This window comes from Pleurodeles waltl, chromosome 3_1 (assembly GCF_031143425.1).
Source record: "Pleurodeles waltl isolate 20211129_DDA chromosome 3_1, aPleWal1.hap1.20221129, whole genome shotgun sequence".
Lineage (NCBI taxonomy): Eukaryota > Metazoa > Chordata > Amphibia > Caudata > Salamandridae > Pleurodeles > Pleurodeles waltl.
The window spans coordinates 475,935,560-475,949,680 of NC_090440.1; the positions used below are offsets into that span (position 1 = coordinate 475,935,560).

Below are 14,121 nucleotides of genomic sequence, written 5' to 3' on the forward strand. Positions count from 1 at the left end.
ATCCTGAGATGGCTGGTGCCCCTACTGCGGAGGCCCGGAGTCTGAGATGGATGGGCGATGACTGGGCCCTCTTCATTTGTGAAAACATGGACTATGCCAGAGATGCGATGAGACTGTGCAGGGATTGTTGATACGCGGCCCACCTAGGGGGAAGGGAACTGGTGCCTACTAGACATTTTCAGAAACTGTGCAGTGTTCCTACCCAATAATCACTTTAGGGCCCCAGAACGGGAGAGGTGCCTCTAGGAGGTCAGAAGCAGGTTGAAGATGGGTCCAGGAGGTGTAGCAAGAGTATTGGAAGTCTTTTGTGTCCGTGAGGCTTCAGAAAGCAGGAGGCAAGCCTTTGAAATTTCTTTGGTTCTGGGATGGGAAGATATAGGTCTAGCCTTTCTCACTCCCAGGTATCAGGTCAGCAGGTCAGCTCAGCAAAGCAGGAGTCCTGCAGACTCCATCAGAGTGACAGTCCTTGTACCAGCACAGCAGCTCTTCTTACTGGCAGAGTATCCACAGGTCCAGAAGGTACTGAGTTGGTGGTGTAAGAGATCCAGTACTTATACCCAACCGTGCCTCTGAAGTGAGGGAGGTTCCTTTAAGTGAAGTGCACAGAGGCCCTTCCTTCTTTCCCTGGCTCCAGTCTCACTGCACGGGGGTATTCAAATCTTTTTGTGTGGCTGGACACTGCCTGTCCAGGTGCAAGTGTCAGCCCCTCCAAACCATCCTGCCCAGGATTGCCTATGTTGATGGCCTATCTGTCACAACTAAGTCCCTTTGTGTGCGGCTGTCTAAAAGGAATGCATAGGCCCAGCTGTCACCCCACCCCAGACGTGTATTTGAGACAGGCAGTAGGCACCAAATGACTGCAGTAAGAAAATGCCAGCTTTCTAAAATACAATATAATATCTGACTTACCCGTAAGTTGTAATTTTAAATTGTGAGTTCAGGAACACCAAACTTGAAAAACATATCTCTTCCAGACTGGGAATTACACTCATAGGGATTGATTTAGGTTTAACTTGCTAGGTCGAATGGCATTTTAAACTGCATACACAGGCTCTGTAATGGCAGGCCTGAGGCATGGTTCAGAGGCTATTTAGGTTGGTGGCACAATCAGTGCTGCACTAGTAGCATTCAATTTACAGGCCCTGGTTACATCTAGTGCTCTTTACTAGGGACTTATAGGTAAATTAACTCTGCTAACTGGGTATGAGCCAATGTTGCCATGTTTGGAGGGAGAAAGTAGAAGCACTTTAACATTGGTTAGCAGTAGTAAAGTGCACATAGTCCTTAAGCCAGTGAAAACAAGGTAAAAAACGGAGGTAGGCAAAATGTTGAGGGGAAGACCACCGTAACGCTGTTAGGTATAACATCCACATGCAGGGGTTTGATAGGCAGGTGTGTCATTTTGTGGCAGTGCTCCTGTCATTGTGGGTTGAGCAAATGTGACTGATGGTGTGGTAGGGGGAATGGCAACAACTTGTCTGTTTGCTGGAGGTGACATTGCTATTGGTTTGGGTGTCCAACATATTTTTTAATCTTAGGTGGTTACTGACAATGTGTAGGGATTTTAGATCTCTGACAAGGATCATCGTTGTGCCACTAGTGAAAATATTTGGAGTCCCCATATGCAGCGCTATTTCTGTCTGCTGGGCAGTAACTACAGAAAGTAATCCTTTCATGCCGATTGGGAGGGCTGGAAATAGAGGAGTGGACCATTTGCCCATCCCATCTGTCCCTTGTGTCACTGATGTTCACTAGAATCCTGCACAGATATGCCTCTGGTAAGGGAATAAGGTCTATCAGTACTTCCTACATACACCACTCACAACATGACCACTCAAAGGTTTACCTTCTTTTGGGTCATGAATGTCTGCTTACTGCTGGGTAAGTATGCCGACTTTGACAGGAGATGGGGTCTGATTTGCATGGAATTGCTTCCATGCAAAATGATATTTCTTATCAACCATTGCTGTCCATTTTACAACTTGCCGTCCCTCCTGAGAAAAATTGTCAACAGGAATGGGCATAGGATACCACTTCCGTCTATAAGGAAGCCTCTTAGTTTTACGTGATGTGAGTTCTCGATAATAGGCGTAAAGTGTAGGAAGTCTCTTTTGCTGATGCCCATTTTTATGCAAGCATCAAGTTTTCTCTATGGTCTCTTGATGTCACTTTGTGATTACATTCTTATATGTTTTAAATCTTAAAAAGTCTTTGGAGCCATTTTTCAGAGTGATCTTTCATGGACCAATCTTAAACGGTCATCGCCACCATTGAAGGTGCGCTGTGCAAAGTGGAAGAAGGGATGTGCCTGTGATCACTGTGTTAGGGTTATATTAATACAATGTTAGTTTATTTTTCTGTCCTTAGCGCTTCAGAACTAAGAACAGTATGGCAGAATTCCAAGTCTATATATATCAGGTGGGGATGTGATATGTAATGTTGATGTCACTATGCATTAAAATGTATAAAACGTTCCGCCAATAATTTTTCAGTGTAGCTTCTCTGTATTATATTGCCACCAGTGACCTCCAGTATGAGAAATTGCTTCAAATGTTAATAAATGGTAGAATAAATGTTATGATGAATGTACTGTGTGACAGAATACTGTCAAGCTTAATTGTAGGCAACAATTTGGGCCATTTCTCAGAAGTATCATTTGGTATTATAACTGCTTATTTTCGTGCTTTTCTGTCCCCGAAGAAAATTAATTAACATCAGAATTTGAAAAAAATAAAACTTGTTGATAAGGGTACGATGCGGCACTGTAAATAACAGCTTTCGTTTATGACTTTTTTCAGTTATTCCAAAGGTCACAAAACATTTGCTCTCAAACCCTGTGTTCACCTGCATAGTTCTTGCTGCATGCATGGAGATTGCGGTGGTGGCAGGCTTTGCTGCATTTTTGGGAAAATATCTTGAACAGCAATTCAACCTCACGACCTCATCTGCCAATCAACTTCTAGGTAAGCAAACACCTTCCTTTTTGTCTTAAAAGAGAATCGTTATTTCATTACCATGTAATACGAAGTAGGAAACTAATAAATGTAGGCATAAATGGCCTGGTGTACTTTTGTTCAATACATCATCTACTATGTGCATTATTTAAGAGGTCAATAGTATGAAATAGCATTTTTTTTAAAGGCAGTATAGTAACAATTCTAGCTGGTTTCACCGATTAAAAATAAAGAGTCCCAAATTCTGAATCTTTTGTAAAATATTTAATTGGTGAAAACGTATTATTTTTTGTATAACTTATTACATGTCTCCTAGCAGCTGCCTCAGAGCGCTTGAGAGTGGGGTGCACAGACACCTTAGATTGATGTCAAATGAACCACACTTAACCGTGGCCAACATTCTCCAGTCACCACGCCAGTCTATCTTGGGTTTAATTAAAGACAATTTGAATTGTTATATTTTCAAACATTGTCTCAACCTCAAGGGCTGGTTTCAAATCTGACTGAAGGCATAAGAAGCCCAGTGATCTTCCTCTGTGTTTCTTCCCTTCGAATGATCATTGATTGATTCAATGGACAGACATGGATGAAGCACAGTACACATTTGATTTTGGCATCCACCTGGAACCAGTAATGTGCTATTAGGTTTGATAGGTACCGCTTCAGTAAGTTAAAAGAAACAGGATCATTTAGACCCTGGCAAGCTCCATGTTGTGCCCTCTGCTCCTCTGGTAGATGACTGCCCATCACCAAATTTAGAGATACCTGCGACACTGGGGGAAATCTCTTTGCCTCAACTGGTGGCTCCACAGGAGAGCACTGAACTTTTCCAAGTGAGCGTCTGTAGGAAATTGGGGTAATAGCTATATGGCCTGCACACCTAATAGGTGCACGAATTCCCCTTACTGGGAACCAAGCACCCATTGTAGTGATTGACTCTCTCAGGGTAGCAAAGCAGAGCAGTCCAAGGCTTACTTATGGGAGGTCCTGTGGGCTAGAAATCACTGGCATGCTGTGACAGCGCTTACAAAATTACTGTCTAGTCAATGCTTTTATTGCTTGGACACCACTAAATACAATGCAGTCAATTACAAATAGATAGATTGGCAGATGGAAAATACCATAGATGACATCACATAATCACCTTTGATCCCGTAAATCAAACATCTAAGATAAAAGGCTTGGTTAAAGGGTCAAGAGCAGCAACCTTCATGTAAAAGACATCACCTTTTATGCTTATAAAATCATCAATAATAATCATGTGTAGATGCACTTTAGAGTTAAGAAAACATATCAACCTTGCTCAGCTCAGTACTTACTGTCAATATTATTATGTGAAAAAAGGCCTTTTAACCCCTTCGCTGCTAAGCCTTTCCTCTCTGTGCTAAGCTGTTTTTTGTCTATTTGAGGTAGTTCCCACTTAGGTCCCCATAACTTGTTCTACACATAAAGGGCCTGATTACATCTTTGGCAGACGGGGTTAATCTGTCCCATATGTGACGGATATCCCGCCCACCGTATTACGATTTCCATAGGATATAATGGACTCGTAATACGGTGGGCGGAATATCCGTCGCATTTGGGACGGATTAACCCCCTCTGCCAAAGTTGTAATCAGGCCCAAAGTATCCATGCCAAATTTGCATCCTTTATTTCCAACATCCTGAGGATTCTAAAGATGCCCAGGATCTGTGGAGTTCCCTGGAGGGGACTGGAAAAATAGGCAAAAAATGTGAGCTTTTTTAGAAAAATAGAGAAACTGTTACATGAACAGTTTGTTGTGTTAGGGTCACCATCTTCCCAACTTGCAGACACATGCAGAGCTGAATCAAAAACCACACTTTGTACAACAGTTTTAGCATTTTTCTAAGATCTAGCCTATTTTCCAATTTTTTGTGTGCTTCAACCTACTTCCACTTTGTGGTGGAAAAGAGTGTGAAACCCCTGGGTGATCCAGAAAAGTTATACATTTCTGAAAAGTAGACAACATTCTGAATTCACCAAGGGGTTGTATTTGCAGATCCCCCAAGGGTTTTCCCCAGGAACATTACTGTTGAAATAAGAAATATTGTAAATTAATAGGAAAAAACGGGCACTTGCAACAACATTTTCATTTGCAACTTTTTGTCACAATCGCCGATTAACATAAGCAATATACTATTATGCCTGATAGACCCTTCTGGTTGCGGGGATATATAGTGTTTGTAGGTTCTCCAGGAACCTAAGGTACCCAGGGCTAACAACTGAGCTTCACCATACAATGGTTTTTCATTGAGTGCCAGGTATAGACCAATTCTTATATCAAGGAAATTCCTGAAATGTTTTTAAAAATGTAATCTTTCTTATACAATGACTTACAATTGAAAGGCACAAATGCAGCAAAATCCAATTGGTAATAACAAATGTTCTACTATTCTAAACTCCCATAGGTCTCCTGGTGAAAATGGCGCCCTTGTTATTGGCTGTTGGGTCCACCTAGAGTCACCACAAATAGAGAAAAATATGAAAATAAGTGAGCCCTGTAGGACATTATGGGGCGCTACAGCTAGGAGCAGTTAATATTTTAACAGCGGCTTTCTGGCTGTCCAGGAGAGCTGTGAAGCTTTCCTCTTGAGTTTTTTTTCTTCATGTTTTTTTAAAGGTGTGCCTGGTCCCACCTGGACACCCTGACCTCTTATCTTTTGGTGCCATATGTGGGGTCACACCCATGTGGCCCAGCCAGCTCTCTGCGTGACCAGCTTCATTCTCACAGGCACAGGAGCTGGCAGTCTTCCTTGGGCAGGATGCAGAGTCCTGCAGTGGCCGCACCATCCCCTCAAACACTGCAAAGGGAGCGGGTGCAGGGCCACCACCATTGAGCGGGTGTGACAGTACTCCCCATTCTCTTGGCCTTGGGTTCTGGGGATGGTGTCTGTGCCCTCTTTTCAGTGCATATGGCCCTAGGGTTATCAGATCCCTGGGCCTATGGAGAGTATGAGGAAAAGGCCCAATGCACGCCTCCTCCCTGAAATAAATAATTAATCAAAACTTGTGCCAATCTCTGAGACCTGGCCCACCTCGGTGGCTAAGTCTGGAAACACAGTGTTGTGGGTTAATTTTTGCGCTTTGCTTGGGCACACTTATTATAGCTTACATCTGCAGCCTGAGCCCTTTTACCTAGCTACATGTTTCATTTCATTTGTTCCACTTTAATTCATTCTAGCATGGCCTGCTTTTAGCAGGGATGTTTTAATCAGCTGCTGTAGTGCAAAAGTGTTGTTATTACTTTCCTGGCATTGCATTTCATCAGGTATCTCTTCCCAAGGCTGTACATGATAATCTATCTATTATTTTCACCACAAGATTCCGCAGCCAACCTCAACACTTAAACACTACCACATCAGGCCTGTTTTTCAGAACACAACTCGTTTTGTTATAAAAAAAATTACACAGGCCAAAAAAAGGTTAGAGAGGTCATTCCAGCCAGAGGAGCCATCCTATTCTGTGTGCTACTTCATTCCCACTTTGTTGACCTTTGCCTTGTATTTACAGCCATCCGAGGAGATGATTGACAGACTCCTGTTTTTCAGGTATGGGGAGGGTGTCCCTTTCAGGGACTAGTATGGCAGAGAGGAGCTATCACTTCTATGCTTTAGTGTAGATGCTAGAAAGTGTAGGTAGGAATCCTTGGGCACAGGTTTATTTGCTTCTCACTTATGGTAACAATTCTAACTTGGCTATGTTTCATCCTCCTAATAATTGCAGATCATATATTTATCATGGATTGCAGTCTTTTCAGTAAATACATTGAAAACTGACCTGCATCTCTTCGTCTGCCTGTGCTTGTGTGAGACTTGTACCAATAAGTAAAAAGGCAGAATCTGCCACCACGACTTCCCTGAGGAGTCAGAGTGTAAGAGTGTTATACGTCACACTGCCACAAATCACCATTACTTTCAGGTTTGGGTGAGGGGCTGCTAGCTAGCCAGAAGGGTTAGGTCGACAGCTACCAGACAGTGTGGGATCAACAGAGTCCTCTACACTCAGTAGTGGTGCTGTCCAAAACCAGCTGTCTTACCTCCATGGTAAGAGTTCTACGACAACAGCAGAGCCCCACACTTTGTTTTTCCTCCAAAGGTCACAGGTCCCCAATCTGGAAAACGCCATAACGCAGGCCCTGTTGGTGGGATTTGGTCAATTTGTCTCCTGGTGGCGAGCTCTAGTCATGAAGAGCAGTTTTAACAGACCTCCAAAGCGGTTTGATCCACAGGGAGCCTGTTCTCCTGACTCTATGCGCCAACCTTCCTCCTGTTCTTTGTCTCTGGATGCAGAACTCCAGGGCTTTCTCCCACTGACCATCAGGGGACAGAAAGCGGCCAGCCTCACTGGCCCTTGGTGAGACCTACTGGTCCTTGTGTCAACTGTGGCAGAGTCCTTAGTCCTTTGTGACCCCAGGGTCCAGCAGTGGAGCACAGAAAAACACCAACCAAGACTGCAAGAGTTTTAAAGGGAAGTGGAAGGTTCCAGAAGTCAAGCACCCTTGTCCAATCTTAGTGTGCAAAGTAACTTCTGCACCCCTGTTCCAACCCTCCTGCACAGCATGCTGGGACAGTTCAAAATGGCATCATCCAGGATTCAATAGTCACATCTCTGAATACCTCAGCTCTGCCTCCCTCTGAATCACTGCCAGGGCCTTCCTCACCAAATGTGCAAAGGGGAGCCCTCTCCTGTGTTGGCTTCGGAGGTCTGGGCTCCCTCCTTTATTCAGTGGACTTGGGCAGGCCCATCCCTGGTACATTGTTACAACGTGTTCATTGATGCAGATCCTTCCACCCCACCCCTGTCCTCCTCAGGAGTAGGAGTGGAGCACTGTTAAATGCTCCCTTTGTGCGTGGGGGGCCTTTGTTACTGCTGCTAGATAGAAATTCAATTAACTGGGCACAGCAGGGTAACAAAAGGCCTAGGCTCTAATCCTGGGCTGAGCCAGAAAAATATGACAATTGTGGATGGCCCATAAGTTGTAAAGACATCTTTGTGGAGCTTGCAGATTTGATTTTCTCAGCACAGGTTACACACCTTTTCGAGACGTCACTGGTCTCTTTAGGCCAAAGGGAAGTGAAACTGCACTCTAAGGCAGTTTTCTCCCTGTGTGTATAAAGTAGTGTAACTACAGACAAAACAGTAAGTCACACTGAGTTTCCCTAGTACTGCACACTAACATTATACGGCCTACCCAAGGTCAGTATGTAATCCGGCAGAGTTCCCTCTGCGCCAGGCTATCTGTCTGCAGCTGCTGGGCTGCGCATGATAGTAGTCTCACACACGCAACCAGCACATGTGCCCCTTACCCTTGCTGCATTGCAGCAGCCTTTTCTTAAAAAGCAGACACTGACAGTAAAAATGCGTAGTTCATTTGCCATGAGATTACAGTGAGTGAGACATGTGTACTGCGACTCCGACAGTAAAAAGTCCTAAACTGGGTGATCCAAAAAGCCTCCAAAAAGCAAAAAACACAACCCGTACTGTGTGGTTGTGCCATATTTGTTGAGCTCCCGTTGCAGATGTATTTCTTTCAAAACACAAACTCTGAAAGCTGGAGCTCGATTTTTAAAAAGAAAAATACAATTGCTTTAATATACAAGGGGCCATATTTATGGCCTGGTTTGCACTGCTTTTGTACCACACAATGTAGTGCAAGAGAGTTGTAAACCTTAAGTGAGATTTATGAAGCCACGTAAGGCTACCTTGCTTGGTCCTGTGTGGCTTCATAAATCTCAAGTAATGTAAGTTACTAAGTAACATTTATATGCATCAGGTTGGCATTTCCAGGGATGTTACGTGGCTGTTCCCATGCAGCATTCATGGATTTTGACACATTCCCAGATTTACGTGAATTTGTAGAACAGGGAATGCGCTAAAAAGATACTCCTCCCCAGGAGAATGGTAATGAGGCTTATTTCGTCTAATTTTTTCCTCTTTCATTCTTTCTATTCTGCAGCACACAAAGAAAGATGACAAATCCTCTCAGGATTGTTTTTATGCAGGAATATGTCCCATTTTGCACAAAAACAATCCTGCATGCAATGGAGGCACCTTTGCACCATGGTGCAATGTGCCTAGGCTGGTGTTAGGCTGCCAAAAGGGAGCCAGTGCAGGGGAGTAAATACTGCACATTCCTGCCCTTTTCCTTGTTACACAATGCAGCAAGGTGACTTGCTGTGCTGTCCTGCACCACAAAGCCCATAACTTTGGGCCAAGGATTTTTATCCCTGTTTATTGGGTACATTATTTGATTTTCCTACTTGGGACTGCTATGCCTTGCATGGCAGTCCCAGGTAGCAAAATCTATTGATGGTCACCTAGCTGAAAATTGGGAGGATGGAGACGACCATCAGTATGACATTAACGTGTGGTGATGGATGGACATTAAGGTCCGTGAATTCTGTTGCCCAAACCAGCTGAACATCTGTTGTTAAAAACCCTGTCTTTCTCCCACCTCACATGAGGCGGAGAATTGCAAGTCTTTTGGGGTCCAGACTCGAAATCACTCACAAATAATGGCTGCATTTTGGGGGAGGCCAGCATGGATGATGAAGCCATAGCTGAGTTATGCTAAGATGAGGGCTTGCATTAGTTCAACTTTGTGGTTGGTGGGAAGAAGTAGCAAGATTATTTGAGGGAGAGAAACCTTCATGTGTACACCTTTGTAAACTATGAGTTGGAGTACAAAAAACAGGTCAGCCTTGAAAACAGTCTCAAATTTCCTTGCTTACTACTGATTTTGCTAACTTTAATTTAAAACAAGAGACAACAAAGGGTACAGGCCAGACTAACATTGTAATAATAATGATTTTAGAATTTAAATTATTTAGTCCACATTATGGCCTTCATTCTAACCACAGCGGGCGGCGGTAGCCGCCCGCCATGCGGTAACAGCCATATGGCCGCTCCGCGGTCAAAAGACCGCTGGGGCCATTTCAACTTTCCTGCTGGGCCAGCGGGCGCTAGCCAAGTTAGCGCCCGCCGGCCCAGCGGGAAAGGGGCCTGCAACACTGAAGCCGGCTCCGAATGGAGCCGGCGGTGTTGCAGGTGTGCGACTGGTGCAGTAGCACCCGTCGCGCTTTTCACTGTCTGCTAGGCAGACAGTGAAAAGCAGGCTGGGGCCCTGTTAGGGGGCCCCTGCACTGACCATGCCATTGGCATGGGCAGTGCAGAGGCCCCCAGGGGCCCCAGGACACCCGTTCCCACCATCCTGTTCCTGGTGGTAAAAACCGCCAGAAACAGGGTGGCGGGAAGGGGGTCAGAATCCCCATCAGCGCCGCCATGGCTGATTTGGGCAACCGGGGGAAATCCGTCGGGAAACCGCCAGACCCGGTTTTCTGACCGCGGCTTTACCGCCGCGGTCAGAATGGCCCAGGAAGCACCGCCAGCCTGTTGGCGGTGCTTCCGTCATCCGCGACCCTGGTGGTTTTGTACCGCCAGGGTCGTAATGACCCCCTATGTGTCATGTTATCTACTTTCTACTATTTTATTGCTGTACTCCTACCAAAAGAACTTTTGTCCACTGACTAGCTATACAAGCAGGGAGCATCTCACCTGGGTGCCCGGAGGAAAGCTCTAGAAAAAAGCCATTTATTCCATCCATTGCAGAATGGGAATAGATTAGACATGAATTCCTCAGATAATTAGCAGGGACAAAAAAACAAGTCAACAATGATAGCATAGCAAATAAACATCAACCTGTCAAAAGGACCTCACTGAAATCATAAACATGAATTCACATATGTTCAAAGTTTGTCTATCAAAACGAAAGGGCACTCCCTATAAAGTATACAAAGCCTATCACAGTGCAGTATACAGTTACTGAGGCACATTTCCTTGATACACAGATGTGATGAACAGTTGATTTCTGAACTATCACTAGCCCAAAAAAGTTCATGGAGAGTATACAATATTGCTGTAATCCTAGTGTGTAACATTCATGACCATGACAGATGCATAAGGGGCCCCAGAGGCCAAGCAAAGTAAAATTGTTGCAGGTCAGTTCATAAAAACACCGTGATGCTACTGCATTGACCTGAATAATCAGTATTGATTTTGTGGATGTAGCCCACTGAGAGCATTGTCTCCTACCAGAAGAACCCACTGTGGGACTCCGCTTATATTCATCCAGTGCTAATAACGACCTTGATTTTTCTGATTTCAAATTAAGCCACAAGCTAATGCATTCTTTTTTATGTTTAGCAATTCTTTATTGATTAAGTCATCAAAACACAGTTCACTGTATGGGGGGGAGGGGACAGCCATGGTTAAATGGGAGACATCAGCATTACATATTTATGGTCCATACACCGACATAAGACACTATGATCATTCTACATGGAGGAGATATGGTTCAGTGCACCAAATAAGACGACGGTTAAGACATAACCAGGAGTGAGGATTCCTTGTGGAGTGGGGTGGGTGATCCTGATTGGGGTGATCAGTGGTGATGGGAGGGACACGTCAGGTAATGCTGATGGTTAGAGGCCTATGAACAGTAGTAGGGCAGGCAATCTTTGGACTGTTTCGGATGTTCACTTGAGTCATCATGGGGTGGGAAAAGGAGGAGGGCGAAGGGGGAGGAGTGAAAAGGTGAAAAGGGACATAATGATAAGGTGATAAAGTTACAAGAGGGTAGGGTGATAAGGTGACAAGTTGAGAAGGTAATAAGGTGATAAAGTGGGAGAGCGATAAAGTGATAAGGTAATAAAGCGGTAAGGTGAAAAGTGATAAGTGATAAAGAATGAAGCAATAAAGTGTAAAGTGTACGGTGTAAATTGTAAAGTGAAAAGTGTAAAATGACTGGGAGGTGGCGGTGTGTGGGGTGATTGGGGGAGGGAGTAGGCTCAGGAAGCAGGGAGTTTAGGGTTGGTGCACTTCTGCCTTGAGGAAGGGCGCCCAGGTTTGAAGATAGGTCTCAGGCTTATCTTGTAGGTTGTAGATGATGCGTTCATGTTAGGTTGTCTGATACATAGCTGTGAGCCATTCGTTGTGAGAAGGTGGTGTGGGGAGCATCAATGTCAGAGTATGCAGAGCTTGGCCGTGGCGCTGTGCTGTGTGTAGGAGGCAGATCTGTGGTTGAGTTAGGTCCGGGGACCCCATGGTATGATGTAAAAAGATCAAGAGGCGAGGGGGTGGGTTCAGGATTGGCAAGGTCCCTTGCAACATTCTTCCCACTGCATCCCACTAGGGCTGAATGGAGAGGCAGCCAAATTTAATGTGCAAGAGATTGCAATGGGCATGGGGGCAGCACCAGCAGTTCACGTGGAGTAACAGGCCCGCTGCCCTCAGTTTCACAGGCGTCCAGTACCAATCGTAAAACATTACTAAAAAGGCAGAATTTCATCCAGGCCTCCCTTGCACCACAGAAATGGCCCCAAGCCCTAAGGTAGGAAACCACAGGCGAGGGCTGCAGGGTGAAAAGGGTGCGCTCTGATACTATAAGCAAGGCAGTGTTGAAGTTGGAAATGCCTCCAGGCCTGTTGACTGGGGAAGCCAAACTCATGGCGGAGTGCTGCGAAAGTTTTAAGGACACTCCCGACCAGGACCTGGCCCAGGTGGGTCGTAACTGCTGTGCGCCAAACTTCCTAATCTAGCATCTCACCATCGATCCGCAGTCTGGTGTTGCCCCAGAGCGTCACATGCTCATGGTTGTGGGGCTTCTCTCCAAACAGGTGAGGAGCTCAGTACCAGGATTTCACCATGGCCTGCACCACTGGGTTGGGAGGGCATAGCATGGAACCCCCATCTCCATAGAGTGGGTTCAGTCCCTGAGGGCATTGCAGTAGCATTCGCTTGGCCTTAAACCACAGTGGATGGACTTGCGTCCCAGGGAGCAGGTAGGCAAGTTGGGAAAGGTGTAGGGGTAGTGCATAGTATTCAGTGGAGGGCAGGCCCAAGCCGCCACAGAAGCGATGGGCCGTCAGTTTGGCACTAGCTAGACGGGGTGGGAGGGCCCCCAGATGAAGAAGCAGATATTCCTATCGACAGAGCGGAGCATGGAGAGGGAAGCAGAATACCAAGGATATATGTATAGCGTGGGAGCATCACCATGCATACTGACTGCACTCTCCCCCATATGGAGAGGCCCAGCTGTGACCATTTCCCAAAATCCTGCTTCGTACGTGCAAGCAAGGGGACAAGATTGTCTGCAAGCATACAGTCCAGGCCTCTGTTAGCATAAATCCCCAGGTATTTGAGGCGAGATGGCGTCCATCGGATGGAAAGATCTGCTACAGCCGCGCACGTGGTCAGACAGGAAAGGGGTAGCACCTCACTGTTGTCCCAGTTTACCTCATACCTGTCAGCGCCACATAATCGGTGAAGATGTCTTGTAGTGTCTGGAGTGAGCGTGGAAAGTCTGTGAAGGTAAGTAGGTTGTCATCTGCATAAAGATAGATTGTGGACTTGCCCCCTGGTATGAGGACTCCCGATATGAGTGGAGCGTGTTGGATGAAGGCCGCCAGTGACTCCATGGCCAGGAGGAACAGCAGTGGGGATATCGGGCAGCCTTGTCGAGTCGCACACCTAATGTGGAATGGCTCTGACAGGAAGCCACTACAGTTCACCTGTGCCATGGATGATTCTTAAAGCCAGCAGACCTTAGCTATGAAGTCGTCACCCAGGCTGAAGCGTTGCATGATCACAAAGATCTTATCAAATGCCTTCTTGGCACCCAGGGATAAAGCAAGGACTTCATCCTGCAAGTCTCTGGCCAACCACAGGGTGTGCACAAGGGTACGGAGATGATTCGTGGATGAATGACCAGGCACAAATCCCTCCTGCATATGGTTTATGAGGGTTGGTATCACTTTCCGCATGCAGGCAGCTAGGTCCCCCACCAGGATCTTGAAATCCCCATTCAGTATAGAGATGGGCCGATAGCTCCCACAGAGTAGATGGTCTTTTCCCAATTTAGGGAGGACCACTATCATTGCCTTGTTGGAGATAGAGCAAAAGGAGCCAATGCATGCTGTTTCCCAAAAGGCCTCGTATAGGGAGTCAACCACATCCTTGCCTGCCTATTTACAGAATTCCCCATGGAATTCATCTTCCACTAGCAGTTTATGATAGGGAAGTCAAGAGATGGGCTGGGCGATCTCTACTTTACTAATTTTGCCCTCTAATAAGCTCCTGCCATCTTCAT

General features: G+C 45.7%; 1 protein-coding gene across 1 annotated transcript in view; it reads left to right on the plus strand.

Moving 5' to 3' along the window:
- SLCO3A1 (solute carrier organic anion transporter family member 3A1) overlaps window positions 1–14,121 on the plus strand; it is a 632,297-nt gene that overhangs the window by 514,981 nt on the left and 103,195 nt on the right. Inside the window, exon 5 of the mRNA XM_069222745.1 lies at window positions 2,799–2,963. Coding sequence (XP_069078846.1) covers window positions 2,799–2,963 — 165 coding nt within the window. The remainder of the gene's footprint in view (window positions 1–2,798; window positions 2,964–14,121) is intronic.